The sequence below is a fragment of the Hibiscus syriacus genome, unplaced genomic scaffold (genome assembly GCF_006381635.1).
Source record: "Hibiscus syriacus cultivar Baekdansim isolate YM2019G1 unplaced genomic scaffold, ASM638163v2 tig00005974_pilon, whole genome shotgun sequence".
NCBI classification, from domain to species: Eukaryota; Viridiplantae; Streptophyta; class Magnoliopsida; order Malvales; family Malvaceae; genus Hibiscus; species Hibiscus syriacus.
This window is the reverse complement of record NW_024062076.1, coordinates 4,534,336-4,556,470: the sequence shown is the minus strand read 5'-3', so window position 1 is coordinate 4,556,470 and position 22,135 is coordinate 4,534,336. Positions and strand designations below refer to the sequence as shown.

Here is a 22,135-nt window from a genome sequence, read left to right as displayed (position 1 = left end):
CCAAAACCAATAATTTGTGTTGTGATGCACATGCCACTTCAGGGTACACCTTACAGTCAATGCAAGCCCATCGATCCAGATTTCGAGCCAGGATGTAGTCGATTTGGGTACAATGCCCCCCGCTATGAAACGTAATCAATTTCGCATCTCTCTTATTAAATAAGGAGTTAATGACCACTAAATCGTGTGCAGTAGCAAATTCAAGCAACGTACATCCCTCATCGTTCCTGCTACCATAACCGAAACCCCCATGAACACCGTCAAACCCGTCGGTTACACTACCTATATGGCCATTAAAGTCTCCCCCTATGAAAACTCTTTGGTCCTCCGAAATGTTCCTAAGTACATCATCTAACTGATCCCAGAAGCAACGTTTCTCCCCCTCCCCTAGGCCAACGTGTGGGGCGTACACTGAAAGGACATTCACCACTTCCTCTTCTATAATAACCTTAATCATCATGATCCTATCCCGGTATCTACAAACCTCAACTACATTTTCCTTGAGCCTAGATGTTACCAAGATACCCACCCCATTTCTAGCTTTATCTACGCCTGAATACCACAAGCGAGCCCCTTTCCACCTAGTCTCCTGAATACATGCAAAATCTATTTTCCTATTATTAAGTACGTCGGTCAGCTCCAGCAGCCTAGCATTTAATGTGCCTACATTCAACCAGCAAACTCTAAGTCTAGTCTCCTTGTCACCACTATGTTGAGCCCTCCCCCTATACGTCCCATGGGCTCTAAAAGAAGGACATGACCTCAAGTAATCATCTATAGTCGAAGCTATGAGAAACTATGGAAAATGAATCCAAAGAAGACAGAAGATGCACCAGAAAACGCTAGAGAATTGAAGGGTACTAAAAAGCCTAGTTGGTTACTAAATACGATTTTAATTTATTGCTAGTAAGTTTATTAACAATTATAAGATAAATTGTGTAATTAGGTTAATAATAATAATAAGTAAGTTTATTAACAATTATAAGGTAAATTGCGTAAATAGATGTACGAAATGGAGCATGAAGAATTTTAATAAAATATATTTTTATTAGATTTTTTCATGAGATATAATAAGTTTTAATAAAAAATATTTTTTATTAAAATTTGTCATACTCACGTGACGAATTTCAATAAAAAAAATATATTTTTATTAGAATTCGTCACTCTCGCATGACGAATTCCAAAACACTATAATAAATATCATAAATCCTAAAATAAATTTTTACCAACGATATATTTCAAAATATTTTTAGCACCATCGTTTCTGCGATAATTTTACCTCATTTCTTCACCATCATACTCCACGAAAATCTTCTAATTCTTATTTTTGATTATTGCCCTCCACTCAAGCAACGCTAATCTTAACATCAATAATGGCGGTATTAGTTTAAACAGTGGAAATAGAGTATGAATCTTCTGTCACAACCATTAGAAGAGGTTTTTAAGGATTGACGATGAAACAATGATGATTCGAGATGGCAATAGATTGGTTGGGTTTTTATCATCTCGGTTTTTAAGTATTATTTAAAAGTAGTTAGTTTTAATGTTATAAGAAAATGTCCAAATCATGTATTTAGTTTATGATGATAGTTGTAAATTCTTATTGTAATTTTGAATATTTTCACTTTTAAATAATACTAGCGACTTCTATTAAAAAATACCTGATTTGGACATTTTTTTAATGCATGATTTGGACATTTATGTTAAAAACCCAACTAAAATATTAAAGTGACTAGTTTCAATGTTATAAAAAATGTTCAAATTATGTATTTAGTTTATGATAATAGTTGTAAACTCTTATTGTAATTTTGAATATTTTCATTTTTAAATAATACTAGCGACTTCTATTAAAAAAAATACATGATTTGGACATTTTTTTAATGCATGATTTGGACATTTTTTTAATGAATGATTTGGACATTTTTTTTAATGTATGATTTGGACATTTCTATTAAAAACCCAACTAAAACATTAAAGTGTGACTAGTTTCAATGTTATAGAAAAATATCCAAATCATGTATTTAGTATATGATGATAGTTGTAAACTCTTATTGTAATTTTGGATATTTTCACTTTAAAATAATACTAGCGATTTCTATTAAAAAAACGTGATTTGGACATTTTTTAATACAATAGATTGGTTAGGTTTTTATCATCTCGGTTCGACTCGAATCATCATTGTTTCATCGTCAATCCTTAAAAACCTAATTAAAACATCATGTAATTAGTTTATGATAATAGTTGTAAATTCACAGTGGAAATAGAGCATGAATCTTCTATCACAACCATTAGAAGACGTTTTTAAGGATTGACGATGAAACAATGATGATTCGAGATGGTAATAGATTGGTTGGGTTTTTATCATCTCGGTTTGACTCGAACCATACTTAAATATATATAAAAACATTTTTATTTGGTAAAATAAGAACCTAATTAAAAAGCTATAGAGAATGGATAATATAGCAATTATATTTAAATTTTTAGAAGAAAATAATATGGTCAGATCGGATCAAAGATTTTTCACCTTAAACTCGAACTTGACTTGACTTATCCTCTATAAAATTCGACTTAATCCACCACAAAATCGAATCTTTTAAAAGAAAAAAAATGACACTATCTAGTTGGATTGAATCAAAATTCGTTGATTTTGTATTAAAGTATCATCCCTAACTATGATAATTAACAATGATGATAAAAGAACGATGATAGACACAATAGTGGAGAATAAATTGGTGTAATTTTAAAATATTAAAGATCTTTTTAGAATTATGATCAAATTGTAATAATGTGTAAATATTGAAGAGTAAATTTTTATTATGCCCGTCGTTATTTTTTTAATATAAGCCACTAGTATTATTTAAAAGTAGTTAGTTTCAATGTTATAAGAAAATGTCTAAATCATGTATTTAGTTTATGATAATAGTTGTAAATTCTTATTGTAATTTTGAATATTTTCACTTTTAAATAATACTAGCGACTTCTATTAAAAAAATACGTGATTTGGACATTTTTTAATGCATGATTTGGACATTTCTGTTAAAAACTCAACTAAAATATTAAAGTGACTAGTTTCAATGTTATAAAAAATGTTCAAATCATGTATTTAGTTTATGATAATAGTTGTAAACTCTTATTGTAATTTTGAATATTTTCACTTTTAAATAATACTAGCGACTTCTATTAAAAAAATACATGATTTGGACATTTTTTTAATGCATGATTTGGACATTTCTATTAAAAACCCAACTAAAACATTAAAGTGTGACTAGTTTCAATGTTATAAAAAAATGTCCAAATCATGTATTTAGTATATGATGATAGTTGTAAACTCTTATTGTAATTTTGGATATTTTCACTTTAAAATAATACTAGCGACTTCTATTAAAAAAACGTGATTTGGACATTTTTTTAATGCATGATTTGGACATTTCAGTTAAAAATCAAACTAAAAGATTCGAAAAGAAATAAGTACGAAAAAAATCTGATTGCATCAACAAACGAACCACAAAAAAGAATTAAACTATTGAAATACTACCGAGAACCGCAAATCAGAGATGAACAATATAAAAAACTATTCACAAACATAAAATCATGCATCCATGTTCAATTCTCAAAGTCCATAGCAGGGAAGACTAATAAGATTTCAACTAAGTGTCATCTTGATCAGTCGTGGTGTCGTAAAATCTAATCCTAAGAAAAATAAATAAATAACAGAACGGTCAAACGACCGAGAAAAAATGAAAAACGTGCCACAAAGACAGAGATAAATGTGCCACAAAGACAGAGATAAATGTGCCACAAAGACATAATTATTCTTATTAAAAACTAAAAAATAAAATGAAAATAGAACATACGGTTAGTAACCAGTATCAAAATTACTGTCACATTCGATTAAATAAAAATTAAAAAAGTTATTTGATCTATAAAAAACGATATAACCTAAAAAAAAATAAAAAGAAAGGGAGAGCTGCTAGGTTGAGTGTTTACTCCTTAAATTTCGGACATCCGTCAGTTAAAATTTCAAAAAAAAAAATAGTTTATTAATTTCTAAATCAATTAATCATCTGATAACCTTTTATACTAAAATAATAGAACATCATCATAAGACTATTTATGTAATTTACCCAAAAAAACCGACACCATATGAAACGACATGGTAATATGCTAATTGATTGACCAGAATTTGCGGTCAGTCCGATCTATCTCAACTAAATAAATCCTAGCCGTTAATTTATTTCTCCAAAAATCACAGTAAAAGCAAAATCCCCGATCGCGTTATTTTGCAGCCAACACGAAAAATATTTAACAAAATCAATCGGACCCTCGAAAATCCGAATTCCAAACCCTAATCGGACCACCCAAATATCTCAGAAGTAGTAGAAGAAGATGTCGGGAGTAACCAATCAAGAGGAAGACAAGAAGCCTGCTGATCAAACGGCTCATATCAATCTCAAAGTCAAAGCCCGCTGATCTAAATTCTGTTTTACTTAATTTAATTTTTTATCTAACAATTGACTTTTACTAGCATAATATTTTGATAAATTTTATTCCTTTAGTATGCTATTTTAACTGAATTGGTATGCACCCTCGATGATTGCTTCGTTAGACACTATTTTCAAAGGTTTTTTTTTTCATATACATATAAAACCATAGTTTGATTTGATGCGCACATTAATATATTTGAATGATCATATTTTCGAGTTCATAATAGACTATATTTCGAGATAAGTGTCTGGTTTGGGTATTTTAGAAGGAAAAAACCCCTAATAGAATAATATCGTATAGTATAATTAGTGATGTTATGGAACATTTATGGATTAGAATTACGTGAAGTTACAAAGTCTTAATTCATGCATTTATATGTTTTGTAGGATGCGAATGAAGTGTTCTTCAGGATTAAAAGAAGCACTCAATTGAAGAAGCTTATGAATGCCTATTGTGATCGGCAATCGGGGGAGTTCAATTCCATTGCCTTCCTTTTTGACGGCCGCCGTCTGCGGGCCGAGCAGACTCCAAACGAGGTCTCTCTCTCAACCATTGTTGGAAATAAATACTGCAAAAGCACACTGTGAGCACTGACATGACAGATTTAAAAATATAATTAGCAAATGAAAACCAAAACCGTGTTGTGGTGAAATCACTATCTTAGAAACAAATTCGTCTCGGTGTGTGTAATCGTTGCGTTAGGCGGATTATCCCCCAAGATTAACACGGTCGCTTCCAGAATTCGTACACATTAAATCTAAGTGGACTGCAGTGGTACCGCTCTTCTATAGCACCGGAAAAAATTGTAGAAAACTTGGGAAGATTTAGAGAGGATTTTAAAGGATTTTCGAGTTGTTGGATGATTTGAAAAGCTAAAAAATGTTTCTTTATTTATAGGCTATATCCAGAGACAAAAACGTCCAAGCAAAAATCATATATAATTCTGATTTTAATATTTTTGGATTTTATGTCTATCATAAATGAATGAACCTGTCTCAAAGCTATCCAGATTCATGATTCGAAAATAGTTGTTATAACACCTAATTAACCTGCAATTAAGCCCCCCATAATTAATGCAGTATAACAGGTATTCAATTTACTCTGTACATAGATACAACTTATATTCAAACAAGACAGAATTCCGGAAATCATGTCTCTCAATTATAGTTGATCGTTACTGATTTAATTTATAGAATTCAAAACGACTGCTACACCTTTGTAAATTTTAAATTGAATAACAGTTCACTGTTATTTACTCAGAGAATTTCTTATGAATTTTCTCTAAAAGGATAATACGCGTGTGAACGTGTCAAAAACACTTATTATCATGCCACGAGCAAAGTCGAGACAGACGGGCGACAACGACAATGCGCGAGACTGTCCATTTTATTTACCACTCAACAAATGAGGGAAGAATGAACACTATAAATACCCTTGGAAGTGCTATTTGTCACTCAATGTGGGATATTGTCTAACGCATTACCAACATTCTCCTACTAAGGCAAAATAATTCTTCTTAAACTCGAAAGATAACTGTCGTAACCGATTTTCGCTCGGGCAATAATATTTCTTGGCGGGAAAATCATCTGAATAAATAAATGGTTTTTAATGAAATGTTTTGGAGTCATCATCGACTTTTTGGGTTAGGTAAGTCGAATACCTAAAAATCATATTTTAAAAGAGTTTTTTAAAAAACATCATTTAAAAGATAAACTAGTATGCGTATAACAAAAAATTCATTCTTTTTAGTAATAAAAAGGGATTCGTGGTCGATTACATTTGGGGAATGATTAGCACCCCCACAACGCCAAAAATTGGTACCAGTCAATTATAAATTGTCTCTGGTGATAGAAATTTAAGAATTCGAATATAAATTTAATTTACGATCCTATTATTCTTAATTCAATCGCAAAATTTTAACAGTAAATTCTGAGAAAAAATAGGAAATATTCTAATATTTCCAATCAAAGAGAAAATAATCCCTAAAATACTTTAGGACGAATGTTTCTCTTTTCGACTGAAATAATAAGAATATGATAATTCCTCCCCGATAATTTTAGATTGAAATAACTTGATTCGACTAAATAGGCATATTTGATTTTTTTAGGTTTTACAAATAGGGTATTTATTTATTTAAAATATCAGAATAGGACATCTAGTTACTTTAAGATAGTCATATCTTAATATTTAAAAATAAATAAATATTATCCTTTCATATTATAAAATCGGTCAAATTATACCTATGAGTCTTTCATGTAAATGTGACTAATAATAAAAAAATTAAAACTATAGGCTTATATTAAAAAGCAATAAAACTTATGGTCAAAAATGAAAATTATTAATATATTAGAGATTAAATTATAAAATATATAAATTAATAGCCCTAATTCGAAATATTATGAAATATAGGTACTATTAGTGTAATTTAACCATAAATAATTAATTTGGGATCAAAATAAAAATTATAAAAACCTAAGGGACTAAATCTGGTATTTTACCCTAAATATATATAAATACGGGTAATAACTAAAATATAAATTAAATAAAATTAAATAACCAAATCGAAATGCACATAAATTGATTTCAGTGACTAAAATGTAAAGGGTATAACATACAGGGACCACGAAAATAATTTTCCATATCTAAAATTACGCATAGACCCCTCCCCAAAATGATACCGTTCGGGGAGGGATATTTAAACCAAAAAACCGACCCTAAGGGCCAAATTTCTCTCATTTTTCATTTTGGAGAGAGAAGCTCACCATTCTCTCTACAATTCCCTCGTTGGAGGGAATTCGGCCATCGCCGGCTGCCGTGCTCTGGCACCAATAAGCACCGTCGACCACCACCCACAGTGGTCGAATTTTACAAAAAAGCCCCAAATCGAAGCCCTTGTTTTTTAAACCTAAATCCGAGCTTTTTTTAGCCTACAACCCTACCAAACTTCGTAGATCAAGGTTTTTACCTTCGAAATCCGACTGTTTTCGGCGACGATAGGCTTCTTCGAGGGTAAGTTTCTTCTTGGTTTCTTCTCTCTTTACTTTCAGTTTGTTGCTGTGGGTTGCTTGCTATTTTTTTGTTTCTGTTCGTCTCTTTGTTGTGTGTCCTTTTTTCTTTTGCATGTTCGATGGCCTTTTATAGGCCACCATGGAGCTCCCTTCGGACCAGTTAAAGAGTTGCCCTCGGTGACTCACCATAACTATTGTGGTGACTCACCATAGGGCAGTGAGGTGTGTGGCTCTCCTTACGTCTTTTGGAGGCCTCGGTTGAGGCGGTGGCGTCGTGATAGTTGGAGTTATGGTTTAGAAACCCTAGTATAAAATATAGAAAACCTAACCAAGTTTTGGGCCTTCTCAGGTTTGGACCGAGTCTGGGCCTAGATTGAGTTCTGTTTGGGCCTAAATCTACTATAAATGGGCCTTCAATATTGATTTGTAAATGGGTCTTCACTTCGGGTTTGGGCATGTAATGTTTATTTGTAATTATTATTATTTAATAATAATAATGATGATAATAATAATAATGATGATGATGATAATAATAATAATAACGAGATAAAACCTTAGTGTCTACAGCTGCCTCTCTTTGCTCATTTTTGTGTTAACAAGAATAGAACAAAATTAAAAAGACAATAAGTTTTTGTCCCGTTGACTTCTCCTTATTAAGACGACAATGTTGAACAAGTTCTTCTCATTATAAACTTCTCCATTGAGAATGTCGATCCACCTCCTTCTGTGATGGAATGTAGCAAAAGGTTGAACAAGTTATTCTCATTATGAACTTCTTCTTCCTCTTGGGACGAGTTCTTCTCATTATGAACTCTTCCATTGAATGTTGATGTTGATCTATCTCCTTCTGTGATAGAGTCAAGCAAAAGGTTGAACAAGTTCTCCTCATTACGAATTTCTTCTTCCTCTTTGGACGAGTTCTTCTCATTATGAACTCTTCTACTGGGAATGACAATCCATCTCCTTAATTGATAGAATCTATCAAAAGGTTGAACATGCTCTTCTCATTATGAACTTCTTCTTCCTCTTCGGACGAGTTATTCTCATTATGAACTCTTCCATTGAATGTTGATGTCTCAAGTGAGGTGTCGTTAATTCAACTCCATATGCGATAAATCAAGGCAAGGTTGAACAAGTTCTTGTCATTATGAACTTCTTCTTCCTCTTCAGATAAGTTCTTCTCATTATGAACTTCTTCTGGAAATGTTGATGCTGGTCTATCTCTTTCTGTGATAAAGTCAAGTAAAAGGTTGAACAAATTCTTCTCATTATGAACTTCTTCTTCCTCTTCGGACGAGTTCTTCTCATTATGAACTCTTCTATTAAATGTTGATCCATCAAGTTATGGATTCGAATCTTTGCTGAAATCCATATTTTCAAAGCTTCAAAAGTAGACTGATTCTTTACTGAAATCTTTTCTAACTTTGGAATTCCTGTCAAATATTGAGTATCTGGATAAAAATGTGAAACGAAATTGATAAAAATGTGAAACGAAATTAAATGAATGCAAAGAAATTGGTTTGAAGGGGAACTATCTCAGGTGAGATAAAATTCGTTTCAAGTGAAATTGCCTCAAGTGAGACGAATCTTGTTTTAAGAAAAATAATCTCAAGTGAGATAAATTGTTGTTTTGAGTGAAATTGTCTCAAGCGAGACGTCGTTGATTCAAAATATCGTGAATCAAGCAACGGAAATGTTGAAAACATTATGCCCGAAGGTCTTACGGATGGCCCGAATGACTTATCATCTTGCTAGAATGGCTTATAGATGACCCGAAGGATTTAAGCATCATGCTCGAAAGATTTACTGATGGCCCGAAGGACTTACTCATTAAAAAACCCTTGAAAATCTAGCTTAGTTTCTTAGTTGTCAAGGAACCCCTTAAAAATTAGGCTTAGCTTCCTTTAAAAACTCTTTGGAGATAATCATCAAGAAAACCCTGTAAATCAGGCTTAGTTTCTTAAAAAAAATCATCTGAAAGCATCCTACCCGAAGGTCTTATGGATGGCCCGAAGGACTTATCATCTTGCTCGAAAGGCTTACAGATGACCTGAAGGATTTAAGCATCATGCTCGAAAGACTTACTAATGCCCCGAAGGATTTGCAAATCAATCTTAGTTTCTTAGTTATCAAGAAACCCCTAAAAATTAGGCTTAGCTTCCTTTAAAAACTCTTTGGATATAATCATCAAGAAACCCCTGAAAATCAGGCTTAGGTTCTAAAAACTCTTTTGAAAGCATCATGCCTGAAGGTCTTATGGATGGCCCTAAGGACTTATCCACTGGATCGAAAGGCTTACAGATGATCCGAATGATTTAAGCATCGTGCTCGAAAGATTTACTGATGACCCAAAAGATTTACAAATTCGGGAAATAGTTTACTAAGTAAGAAACTTTGGAAATTGTTTTCTTACTTTTCAAAAATTTCATTTTCAAAAAAGATTAAATGAGAAACTTTGGAAATCGTTTTCTCATTTTTTTTTCCTGAAAAAACTTGTTATTTGGGTAACATGCCCTCTCTTCAAAATAATGCTTCTTATGTGGATTGCATCTATCTATACTTCAAACGTTTGCGTGATTCCTGTATTTATGATTTGAATTCTACCTTATACTTGTAAGGTATTTTTTCATCATGAATCTTCTTTTTTCATACGAAGATCTGTAAAAACCTCATGTTCGAATGCAATTAAATGTATCAATGTAATGCATTTTCTATTATGCAAATGATGTTTTTATGAATGCAAAAATGTTGTTATTATGAATGCAAAAATGTTGATGCAATCTTCATTTGACTTCAAAGTGGCGAATTTGATTTTCTTCCACTTGATGATTCCTTTCCAGGGTTTTACTTCAAATATCAGTGTAGCAAATTATGCTAACAAGCTTTCATTTCTGAAGAACCATCTGATCAACTTGTATATTTGTGTCTTCTTCATTTGCATTAAAGTCTCAGAAGAAATGTTTTATTTATAGAACTCTTGACACAATCAGAATTATGACCTTGGTGCCCCCATTTTATCTTTGATAAAATTGACTTTCTTCACCTGAACTTGTGCAAAAATCCTATAAAGCTTTTATCTTTGAAAGGAGAATCTATCATCTTTGGAGAATATAGATGTAGATATGTCAAACTCAACATAGGTTATTTAGGAGAGGAGAATCTATTCTAATTCGACTCTTGAAAAACATCACAAGGAGGATTTATCCTAATTCCTTTCATTTCTCCACATCTAATTGGATCTCGAACGAAGCCATTCAGACCGTATCATGTTGAGATGTTTAACAACAACCTATCGTTTAACCTTAGTTGGCTTTACTAGTTTCTTGTTAAAATTTCAGCGCCCCTTCCGTGGAAAGAAATCTTCATCATTTCTAACTTCTAACATTGAGGTTTTGGAATACAACCTTGATCTTGGGTCAACAAATGGAAACACCATATGATCGCAACATTGGTTCATCACCATAATTACTAGTTCGTAGAACATTTGACTCCATGCTTATGTCTATTAAGGTCGTTTACTAAACTCCATGCTTATTGGTTCATCAACGTTATGGTCATAAAAAAAAAAAAGTTCACTAAAATCTTATGTCTATTAAGGTCGTTTACAGCGTTTATAATAGTATAAAAGAGCATGGAAACATAAAACCAGAAATGATATAAACATGTTCATATTGTAGACATAAAAACTTCAACTCCATGCTTATTAAATATCATGTCCTCAGAAAAGATGATATAAACTTGACTTCCAAATCAACAGAACATATAGGAAATACGAAAAATGGTTCTTTCAGCTTATAGTTCAAATGTTCTTAGATGCAAATAAATGGCCTGAAACAGAGAACCGCCCATCCCCTACCATCCAACAAGCAACAGTTTTAGAAGAGCCATCCTTATATAAAGCCCATTCTTTGCTTGTCTAAAATAGGCAGCCCTCGGGTCCCCGTCCACCTCGACAGTGATCTCGTCAAGCCTTGGGAGCGGGTGCATGACCACAGCATGCTTCTGCATCACCTTTAACACATTCTTGTCAACTATATATTTGCCTCGAGCTTCTTCGTAAAGATCAATTCTTTCTCCAAATCGTTCTCGCTGGATGCGAGTTTGATACACCACATCGCACTTAGAGGCCACTTCCATTAAATCATGGCTTTCTTCCCACTTGACGTCCAGTGATGTCAAATACTCTTTAATGTCATCCTGAAAAAGAAGAAAAAGAAGCAAAACAAACACATAAGTTAATTTGGCAATCTATTGGAAGTCTGTCTGTGTGAGTGTAGTAAGGTTGAGCATAAATACGGGCCAAGTAAGTCTAGTTTGTTAAAAACAAACCTTCATTTTAACAACATCGGGGGAGACGAAGTAGATCTTCACATCTTGGTACTTTGCAAGCAAGTATGAAAGAGAACGAACCGTTCTCCCGTTGGCAAGATCTCCGACAAGCCCAACTTTGATCCCTTCCAATTTTCCTATCTCTCTTTCTATGGTGTAGACATCTAAAAGGGCCTAAACAACAACAACAATGAAACGATCTTTTGAACTGAAACAGTTCAAATATATGGGAAAAAATACTTGGAAAATATTAAATATACTAATAATAAATACTTATTTGTACCTGACCTTCATCCTTGAGTTCATGTAACATAGGATGCCAATTATTTATACTAAGAAACCAAACTTGGATGTACCAGATAGATAAAAACCTTAGAAGCGACAAAATAGATCATGGTGAAGACAGGCCATATCCCATATTACAGAAATTACACAAGAAGGGTTGTTGGTTTTTCTTCATCACACATGTTTTTCATTTTACAATTCTTTCATAACGATAATGTAGTTTGCAATTGCCTACAGGGTTCAATGGAAATTAGTGAGATATTCGATTATAAGTTACCTGGGTTGGATGTTGACCCGGACCATCGCCAGCATTGATAATAGGAATGCCTGCTGTAGCTGCTGCTCGTTTAGCAGCACCGCTTTCAAAGTGCCGCATCACAATTATATCAGAGTACCCTTCAACAGTTCTTATAGTATCTACAAAACAAGTTACTTGGTTACGAAAAACACCATAATTGAACAACTTCAAAGAACGTTAACCAAAAAGGTTAATAGAATTTGCCTTCAAGAGTCTCTCCTTTAGCTGCCGAAGAAAACTCCCTAGCATTTTCAGTTGTTAGAACTTCACCACCTAGCCGTTTCATGGCCGACTCAAATGAAAGCCTAGTTCTGGTTGAGGGCTCGTAGAAAAGGGTGGCCATTAGGTAACCTTTGAGAATTTGACTCCCAGGTGATTTCTTTTCTATTTTCTCCATCTTTTTTGCCACTTCAAATATAGCATTTAGAGTTTCTCTATCAAACTGTTGAGCTTCAATCACATCATCAAGTTGAAACTTCTTCCTCATTGGATACACAAGCACTTTCTCAACTTCCACCGCATGACATTGCATCCGATTCCTCAAAAACCTTTCACTTTGTCCCCATTTCAGCCACTTCTCATCAGTTAGCAATCTTGAATTCATAAAGTCAAATGATAACATGGCTTTAACAGGTAATCGATTCATGGGATTCAAAGCATTAAACTTGAACTCTTTATTCGAATTGAAGGACTCCCTTTTCAAGGAGCAATTGGAAAATAATGTTGAAGAAGCCATTGTAATTGAATAAAAACAGCTTCAAAGTCTGCAACAAAAATCTAAACCGAAGGTTACACTTACTATCGATCATATAACGTACACATGAATTTCTATGAAAAAAAAGAGAACTTTATGAGATGATTCAAAATGAATGAATCATGCCAATGAAGGTTCCCTGATATGCACTAAAAGTACCCACAATTTGCATTAAGCTGAATCAAGCCAAACACCTTTGCAATATATATATAACGTTAAAATCCACTATTTATAAGCTTGGTAATATAAACCATAACTTTGGAATTGTAAGCTTATTAGAATCACAATTTTTCTCAAGCAGTCATCTATCACCGCATCAAAAGAAATATCCCAGTCTTTCAAATTCAACAAAACATAACATAACATGTAAACCAAACATAAAAAAAGAGAATTAAGTTACTGTAGTACTCTCAGTATGATGTTCAGTTAAATATTTCCATCATTTTTATACCTTCAACCAAACAAACAGAAGGTACCCAATAATATGAAACGAGTATAAGCTGATGAAGAAAGAGAGAGAGAAATAAAACCAAGAAAGGAGACCTGGGAAAATTTTCCAGGGAAGAGAGAAAACTGAAAAGCTGTGTTTGGATGCTGGGAAAAAAAGGTAAATAGAGTGAAGGGAAATAAAGATAGGGTTTTTCACTCTCTCTTTTTTCCTATAAAGATAGGGTTTTTCAGTCTCTTTTTCTTTCTTTCTGTGTTTCGAATATATTATAAATAGGAAATGGAGAAAGTAAAAGAAAGAAAGTAGGGATTCTTTGGAAAGAGAAAATTCATGAAATTTTTGGCGAAAAATATGTATCACTATTAACTTCATTTTTCTAGTTTCTTTTCTTTTCCTTTTGGATTTTGTCATCTGCTTTCGGCTGTAGATAAAAAGGTTTGCAAAATATAAGGTCATAGGATCTAATGGTTGTGCTAAATTCATCTTCATCTTCTTTTCTGATACAAAAATGCATTATAATATCTTCATTGTTTTGTAGGGAAAAATTTATAAGGAAATTTAAAATCTTTGACAGTGTATTTCATTTCGATACTGAAATGTATAGAGAATTTGATTGACCATATTATCGTCAAAAGTTGGTGACATGATAAACATATTTAGATTATCACATTTAAAGAAGTGGCTGAGGAGGGTGTCTAGTCGATTTAAAGGTCCAAGACGATGGCAGAAACGGCAAGGGATTGGTGGACAAGGCCATCGTAGCAACGGCTGTGCCAATGACGGTTATCATAGAAACAACATCAAAAGGTAGGGTAGTTCGTGTGGAGGAGACAACATTAAACAGTTCGCTTGTTCCTACAACATTACATTCAAGCATATCCATGGCCTAACCACTATATCTGGTTCATCGAGGGTTCACTATCATCAGCATCAACATATATAGTAGCAATCCATTGGGTAAACAGCTCATTTCAGGATGCACAAAATCAATACGAACAGACATATATGAGTAAAAAGGCCATTCTCGTTCACCAATCATTGGGGGTCTTACTATAACTATCTAGCACTCATCGAAAGGAAGGGTTTACCTCTCTTTGGTTTTAGATAATGGTTTTTTCGAAACAGGACATGATAGATCCACTGATTCGATGAAGCTCAAAAAGATATATTGGTGCATATAAGAACGCATACATCTAACAGATGACCAAAAAAATGCAGATTAAAGGAACAATTACTAACTTCTAATCAAGCAAAGCTCCAAAGTACACTACACAATACAAAGATCCAAGAACCTGACGTCCAAATCTATGTATTGTCTCATCAAAAGCATGAAATAAGATGAAGAACAAGTTAATCAATCTCGGGTCTCAGTTGCAATGTATTAATAGTTATCCCAACTGACATCAAGCCCGAACAAGATATGATCATTTAAAAATTCATGGGAAAGAAGGAATGAAACTCCGAGAAGTGAAGAACTCTTATAAGCTATATTAAAGCAGCAACACACTGAATGAAAGATCGCCAAACCACAATTGAAACACTATCTTATCAAGAAGATCAAATGACATTCGATTAACTATCGACACTCATGTTATTCAACAACATAGGTGCTTAAATTGAACTGCAAATACCCAACATTGCATTAGCAACAACCATAATTCATTTTTCATTTTTCTGAGTGGTCAGTGTCATCCGGCTTCTCCAGCCCGTAGCGACGATTGAGCTTAGCAATCTGTCCTTCGGTTGCAGCTAATTGACGTTTAGCCCTCAAGTGATAAACTTTACCCACACTGTGTATTTTTTTCATCATGAAGTTAATCAAACGACCACTTGGGGTCACATAAGATATCCATTGCATCTGAGGGTGCAATCCTTTCTTCATCTTTAATAAAACTACAATCCAGACACAAGCTTATTATAGAATAACTATGAAAATCAACAAAGTAATAAAGACAGAAACAGAGAGATGTCAATGTCCAATTAAAAACAATTAGATTCAAACTCAAAATCAAAGGTTAAGAGCACTCAATTATGATTGAAGTATAGAAATCGTGTTTACTTTGATTAAGATATAATTGTTCAGTTCTAAGGTTTAAAAGAAACAAATTACTTCTCTAAACAAAGTTTAATTTAACGTAAAACCCAGAACTCACCTTTTTTACCCAAGTTCGGGAATCTGGGTTCATAAAAATAAAAGGAAAAATATAAGCATTTTAAACAAGTTTCAAGAAAAACAGAAGCAAAAGAAAAAAATTATTATAAAAAAAGAGAAAGAACCGAACCTGGCGGTGGAATCAGCTGCAAATGAGTGAAAGTATACAATAGCAGCGCCTGAGAACCAGAAAGACGGCGGCGGAGCAAAGAGGGAGTGACGGCGGTCAGCAAAGTAGAAAGCAAAGCCTATTTTTCGTGGTAAAACGGGAATTTGCCCCAAAGGAAAAAACAGAACAAATGTATTTGGGCAGGCTCAATAATTACCATTTAATTGTATCATAAAGCCCATGCCCTATGTGGATAATTTATTCTAAAAATAATGGTTCATATTAAAAGCTTGAGGACCATGGCCCAATTGTTTCTTTTCTACTTATCCTTGGCAAAATTAGAGAAATATTTTGATCTTTTAGTCTTGTCTAAACCAGAAACAAAGATTTAATTAATTGATTTTATCTAAACTAGCTCCTAGTTCATAAAACTATTCGGAAAGCTACTTTCGTTTACCTATGTGGCTTATTGATTCTAGAGAAGCAGTCAAAGAGTGTTTTTTTGTCGTGGTGTTTTCCAAGATAACGTTCCATTTCTTTTAAATCTGCATTTGAAGTTGTTGAAGATGCACCTCCTACAATTGTTAGTGATAAAATTATTAGGATAGTTCATTAGGATTGTCTGTCGAAATGGTAGCTAGAAGAGTGACGTCTTGGAGCCATTCCTCTTCCATTAGTTGTACGATGTCGTTCGTCTTGTTAGTATTCCATCGAAATTAATTCAATAGGCTTTGTGATCAGCGGACGCCAATTTTTCAACACTTGAAGGGGCAATTAGGAGTGTTTATCGAGAAAGTCGATCGCGAGTTGGTTAGTGCTCGACTCATGCTCGTTAAAAAAATTTGTTGCTCGACTCAACTCATTGCTTATTAAGCTGGTTAAATTTTTGCTCGACTTATGCTTATTAAAAAAACTTGTTACTCGACTCATTGCTCGTTAAGCTAATTACTCGTTAAGTTAGATGCTCGTTGCTCGTTGCTCGTTAAGCTTCATGCTCATTGCACGTCTCATTGCTCGTTAAATTCATTGAAATTTTTATCTTATTTTCTTAACTATAGGTGAAATTTACTAATACTATATATAGTTTAATATAGACATAAATTAATAAATTAAACAAAAAAATATCAAAAAAGTGTACAAAACAATTTCAAAGTTTAAACTTTAAAGTAACAATCAACAAATATATAAAAAAATTAATAGGGTTTGATTTTTGGGTATAATAAAACATTAACTAATAATTTAATATTTTTTTTATTGTTTATTAAAAAATTAACATATTAGTAATTTATCATCTCTTTTATTATCAATTATTAAATTAGTACTTGAATGAAATAATTTTTTAAGATAATTATTAAAATATTATATAAAAATTAACGAATTACTCACGAATTTATCGAGTCAGGTTAGACTTTACTCGACTCAACTCATCAAGGTCTCGAGTTGAGCACAAGTTTGAGTTAGGTCAACCTAAGTCGAATTTTTATTAAACTTTAACCGAGTCAAGTTCGAGCTGCTCAATTTATTGGTCTTGACTGGTTGTTAGCTTTAGCTAATGGTTGCTCGTTCTGTTTTACAGTTGTTCTAGTAATCGTTTCTGTTGAGGCTCTTGGGCAGACCCAAATTTTTGTCAGATCAAACTTATAGTGTTGATCTGCTAACTTGTGTTAGGCTACATTAACCCTAGTTTTGGGGAGGCCACAATTATATTTTGGCCAACATTCTTTCTTTTTCTTAATCGATTCACCATTTTTTCCTCGTCTCTCTTTTTTGTCCAAGTGCATCCTTCAATATGGTATCAAATGGGGCCGATTCAAGTGTCAGTGGGTTATTGGCTCTCCTTGTTTCTTTTCCTTGAGTTTTCTTTTCCTTTGTTTGGGATATATGTCTGTTTCTATTCCTGTAGTCACTTCATCGGGGGAGGCTAACAATGCCTCACAAATCAATCAGCAACTTTAATTTGTTTTCTCCAATAAATAGGTGAGTGTCAGATTGGATAACCATAATTTCCTTCTCTAGAAACAGCAAGTCACGTTGATGGTCTGTGGTCATGAGTTGGAACACCTTTTAGATGGGTTTGTTTCGGTGCCACCTGAGACGATGATTGGTGCTGATGGAGAACTTATGATGAATTTGGTGTTTTGTGTTCATAAGAAGCTGGACAACTCTCTTGCCTCCTGGAAGTTGGACAGTTAGTTGGTGTTGAGACATTTATGGGTATTTGGAATACTATTATGCAACTTTATTCTAAGTTGACCACAACTAGGGTTATGAGTCTCCATAGTCGGCTAAAGAACCTTAAGAAGGGGGATTTGCCGATTCGTGATTTTTCCACATAGATTAAAGGAATATGTGATCTGCTTACTTCGAGTGGAAGCCCTGTGTCTGAAGTTGAGTAAATTGTGATGCTCCTTAATGGTTTTCCTATGGAATTTGAATTGTTTGTGGCTGCGATTATGGTAAGTCGTGATCCATGTACTTTTGAATCTGTAACCTCTGTGCTTATTGATGCAGAGTCTCACATCGATTATCCTATGATATTTCTGGTGTCGATTAATATGGTGAGACATGATCGTGGGCGTGAGAGAAATAATGGGGATAGGCCTTACTCTGGTGATCAGACTGATGATACTCGTGGTAAAAACTCTTCCAGTAATCATTACAAAGGGCGGTTGCAACATCAATATCAGCTATGTGAGAAGCTTGGCCACTTAGTTTACTGGTGCTGCCATAGGTTTGATCAAGACTTTAAAAGAGTTTCTCCTCAACGCTCCAACTCCAGCAATGATGGGCAAGCCAATGTTTAAAAATATACTTCTCAGTCTGCTGAGTTGTGCTATAACCCTTTTGTGAGTTTCTCTGCAGGGTGTGAAGTTATTGATGAACCTGCTACTACGAACACGACTCATGTTAACTCGCTTGTTGCAAAGGGTGTTCTTAATATGACAGGTAAGTGGTATCCTGATTCAGGAGCCACGCATCATGTCTCGCATGCTAAGCCTTTCACATCCTCTCATACTTATGCAGGTACGGGAAAAGTATATTTGGGTGATGGTTCGACCTTAAACATATCTAGTATTGGGTGTACTTCGCTACCTGCTTTATCTAGGTACTTGAAACTTAATCACGTTCTCTGTGTTCTCAACATTACTAAGAACTTGTTATATGTGTCTAGATTTGCTAAGGATAACAATGTGTTCTTTGAATTTCACCGTGATAAATGATTTGTGATGGATGAGGATGTTGGGTTGGTGCAACTTGAAGGTAAGCTGGACGATGGGTTATATTAGTTTGATGGTTGCAAAAAATTGAATGGTAAGTTGCATCATGTTACTACATCATATAGAATAAAGTTTGATAAGGCTGTTAGCGCTTATTGGCTGTGGCACAAGCGCTTGGGTCATCCTGCACCTAGTGTTGTTCATTCTTTATTTAAAAACATTAGTAATTCTGAAATTTATTATTCTTGTGTTGCTTGTCATTTAGGTAAGAGCCATTGTCTTCCATTTTTCGGTTTCTAATATTGTCTATATTCATCCTTTTGAGCTTGTTGAAGAAGATATATGGGGCCTGCACCAGTTAAGTTTGGTGGTTTTCAGTATTATGTCTCTTTTGTTAACATGTACAGTAGGAACTGTTGGGTGTATCTCTTAAAGAATAAATCAGAGGTTTCGAAAGTTTTTTCTCTGTTTTGTGCTCTTGTTAATAACTGATTTGGCTCTAATGTGTTAGCTCTCTAAACGAATAGTGGTGGCGAGTTTCGTGCCTTGTTAGGGCATCTAGTTGCGGCTGGTATTCAACATAGGGTCTTATGTCCACACACATCACAATAGAATGACATTGTGGAACGCAAGCATCGTCACATAATAGACATGACTCTAACCTTGTTTGCTCAGTCTAATGTTCTATTTAAGTATTGGCCCTTCGTTGTTCTTACGGTAGTGTATTTGATTAACAGGTTAGCATCAAAGGTGCTTGGACACATCTCCCTTTTCAGAAGCTTTATGGTAAAGCGCCAGATTATCAGCTCTGAGGGTTTTTGGTTGCCAATGTTTTCCATGTCTACGACCCTATAACAAACATAAATTTGATTTTCGCTCTAAAGCGTGTGTTTTCCTAAGATACTCTCCTCAACACTGAGGGTACCAGTGCTTGGATGCAAAGTTATCAAAGGCTCAAGGCGCATCGAGGCGCAAAGTGTCCTGGAGCCTTGAGGCGCGAGGCGCATGAAAGGCGCGGGATTCACGAAGGCGAGGCGCATGATATCAAAAAAATTGTAACACATGTATATATTAATGCAATCAAACTCAAATATCATAGATATCCAATATTAGGCTTCAATAGAGTTTATTCTCAAATTCAAAATACCAACCTAATGTCATAAAAGTTATCAACAAGCATAATCAAGTACTAAGTTTAAAAAAAACATTCAACATGCAAAAACAAAACATCAAATAAAGTCACTGATAATCATCATCAAACATCAAACTAATCCTCATCATCATCGTCAAGTGGTATGTCATCATCTTCCTCCTCATCCGTCTCACAATCCCTAATGTCTTTTTCTTCAGTGTCACTCTCCTCTAGCATAACAACTTCATAATCTTCATAATCTTCATCTACAAGGTGTGGTCTAGCTTTTTCCTTTCCTTTCGAGCTTGAACTAGCAATGTTCTTTCTTCTAGTATTATGGTCACGCTCATAAGCTCCGGAAGCTATACCAACATCCTTCCATTTCAAATCGTCATCATCAAACACATAATCTTCATTTTCTTCTTCATCCTCATCCATTCTACCAAGCAACCATTCGTTACTTTCATCAATGTCATCCAAAGAGATTGGATCAATGACATCACGATGATTATAACGCCGCTTTAACGCTCGATTATATTTCACATAGACTAAATTATTGAGCTGAGTTTGCGCAAGTCGGTTTCTTCTTTTGTTATGAAGCTGCCAAATTATAACAGAATAATCAAGAGTCAAAAACATTACTTATGATGTTTCTTAAATGATATCTGAGTTACTTACGAGGCTAAAAATACTCCAATTTCGCTCACAACCACTTGCATTACACGTAAGGCTGAGGACTTTGATGGCAAACTTTTTTAATTCCGGTGCATCATTGCCAAAAGAAGCCCACCACTCAGCTGTAAATATATATTTTAGAACAAGCAAAAATTAAATTTGATTTATATTATTTATATATGTATAAAGAAAGTAACCTGGTGACTTTGCTTCTCTTTGACGTATGCATATTGCCATCCCAAATATACCTTCGGCGTTCCTATAAAGTGACAATTGGTCCTCTATTTTACCTTGATCAACAACACTCAGCACTAATCTCTCAATGCATTTAAGAAACCCGATCATCACCTCCTTATCCTCTTGAATTTGGGGATTTGAGTAGAATAACTGAGGATTCAAATAACACCCGGCCGCGTGTAATGGTTGATGGAGTTGACATTCCCACCTTTTGTCAATAATTGCAAACACATCTTTGTACTTGTCCTCCACATTATTAAAGGAGTTTGCAATTGCTTCTTTTGCCCTATCCATGGCCTCATATACATAGCCCATGGCCGGCCTTTTTTCACCATCAACTAACCTAAGCACTTTTACGAGAGGACCCGTCATCTTAAGGATATACACAATTGTACTCCAAAAGGTAGGCATCAAAACAATGGATGCGACTCTTTTACCGCCATGCTCTTTTGAGTATTTACTCTTCCTCCATTCATCAGAAGTAAACATCTTTCTAAGGTTTGCCTTTTGAACTTGTATTGAACGAAGAGTGATGTAAGCGGTGGCAAATCTGGTTATCGGGGGTCTCACCAACTCTCTTTTCCCGGTAAACTTCCTCATCATGTTTACAACACCTGTACGGCTATATATAAACCCATTTAAGGCTATTGCTCTCTTCAACGTGACACGAACTTTCGAAATCTTTCCTATGTCTTCAAGCATCAAATCAAGACAATGAGCAGCACATCGATTAATCGAATTGTTGCTACTTTCTTGTTCAACGTCGCAGTATCCAGTCGAATAAAAGGAGGAAGCGAACGATCGATAGATTAGTATGTATGGATTAGAAGGCCGATTAACAGTAGATTGATGGTTTTAAATAAGAAAGGAGAAGGAAAAATAAGAAAATGAGACTCTTACATGTAGTTAGAGCCTTAAAAGACAAATCAAATAATAATAAAATATTTTCTTTAAAAAAAATTAAAATGAAGATAAGATAGGATAAGTTTATTTTGAAATTTAATA

At 34.1% G+C, this 22,135-nt stretch overlaps 2 protein-coding genes and 2 long non-coding RNA genes across 4 annotated transcripts; 1 reads left to right on the top strand and 3 right to left on the bottom strand.

The window, feature by feature from the left end:
- Positions 1-11,282: 11,282 nt before the first annotated feature.
- LOC120200494 (aspartate carbamoyltransferase, chloroplastic-like) lies at positions 11,283-13,832 on the bottom strand. The gene is made up of 5 exons (XM_039201329.1): positions 13,703-13,832; positions 12,610-13,171; positions 12,385-12,524; positions 11,823-11,996; positions 11,283-11,690 (listed from the first exon to the last, which is right to left on the bottom strand). Exons 2-5 carry the CDS (start codon positions 13,139-13,141, stop codon positions 11,346-11,348), a joined length of 1,191 nt encoding a protein of 396 aa, XP_039057260.1. The 5' UTR covers positions 13,142-13,171; positions 13,703-13,832; the 3' UTR covers positions 11,283-11,345.
- Positions 13,833-15,043: 1,211 nt separating this feature from the next.
- On the bottom strand, positions 15,044-16,040 carry LOC120200447. The gene is made up of 2 exons (XR_005523536.1): positions 15,890-16,040; positions 15,044-15,500 (listed from the first exon to the last, which is right to left on the bottom strand). It is a non-coding gene; the product is annotated as an uncharacterized LOC120200447 (long non-coding RNA).
- A 1,571-nt stretch (positions 16,041-17,611) lies between these two features.
- Positions 17,612-20,210, top strand: LOC120200446. The gene is made up of 3 exons (XR_005523535.1): positions 17,612-18,814; positions 18,893-18,974; positions 19,824-20,210. It is a non-coding gene; the product is annotated as an uncharacterized LOC120200446 (long non-coding RNA).
- Positions 20,211-20,255: 45 nt separating this feature from the next.
- On the bottom strand, positions 20,256-21,832 carry LOC120200426. The gene is made up of 4 exons (XM_039201285.1): positions 21,142-21,832; positions 20,897-21,015; positions 20,413-20,818; positions 20,256-20,275 (listed from the first exon to the last, which is right to left on the bottom strand). Exons 1-4 carry the CDS (start codon positions 21,830-21,832, stop codon positions 20,256-20,258), a joined length of 1,236 nt encoding a protein of 411 aa, XP_039057216.1.
- Positions 21,833-22,135: the final 303 nt, after the last annotated feature.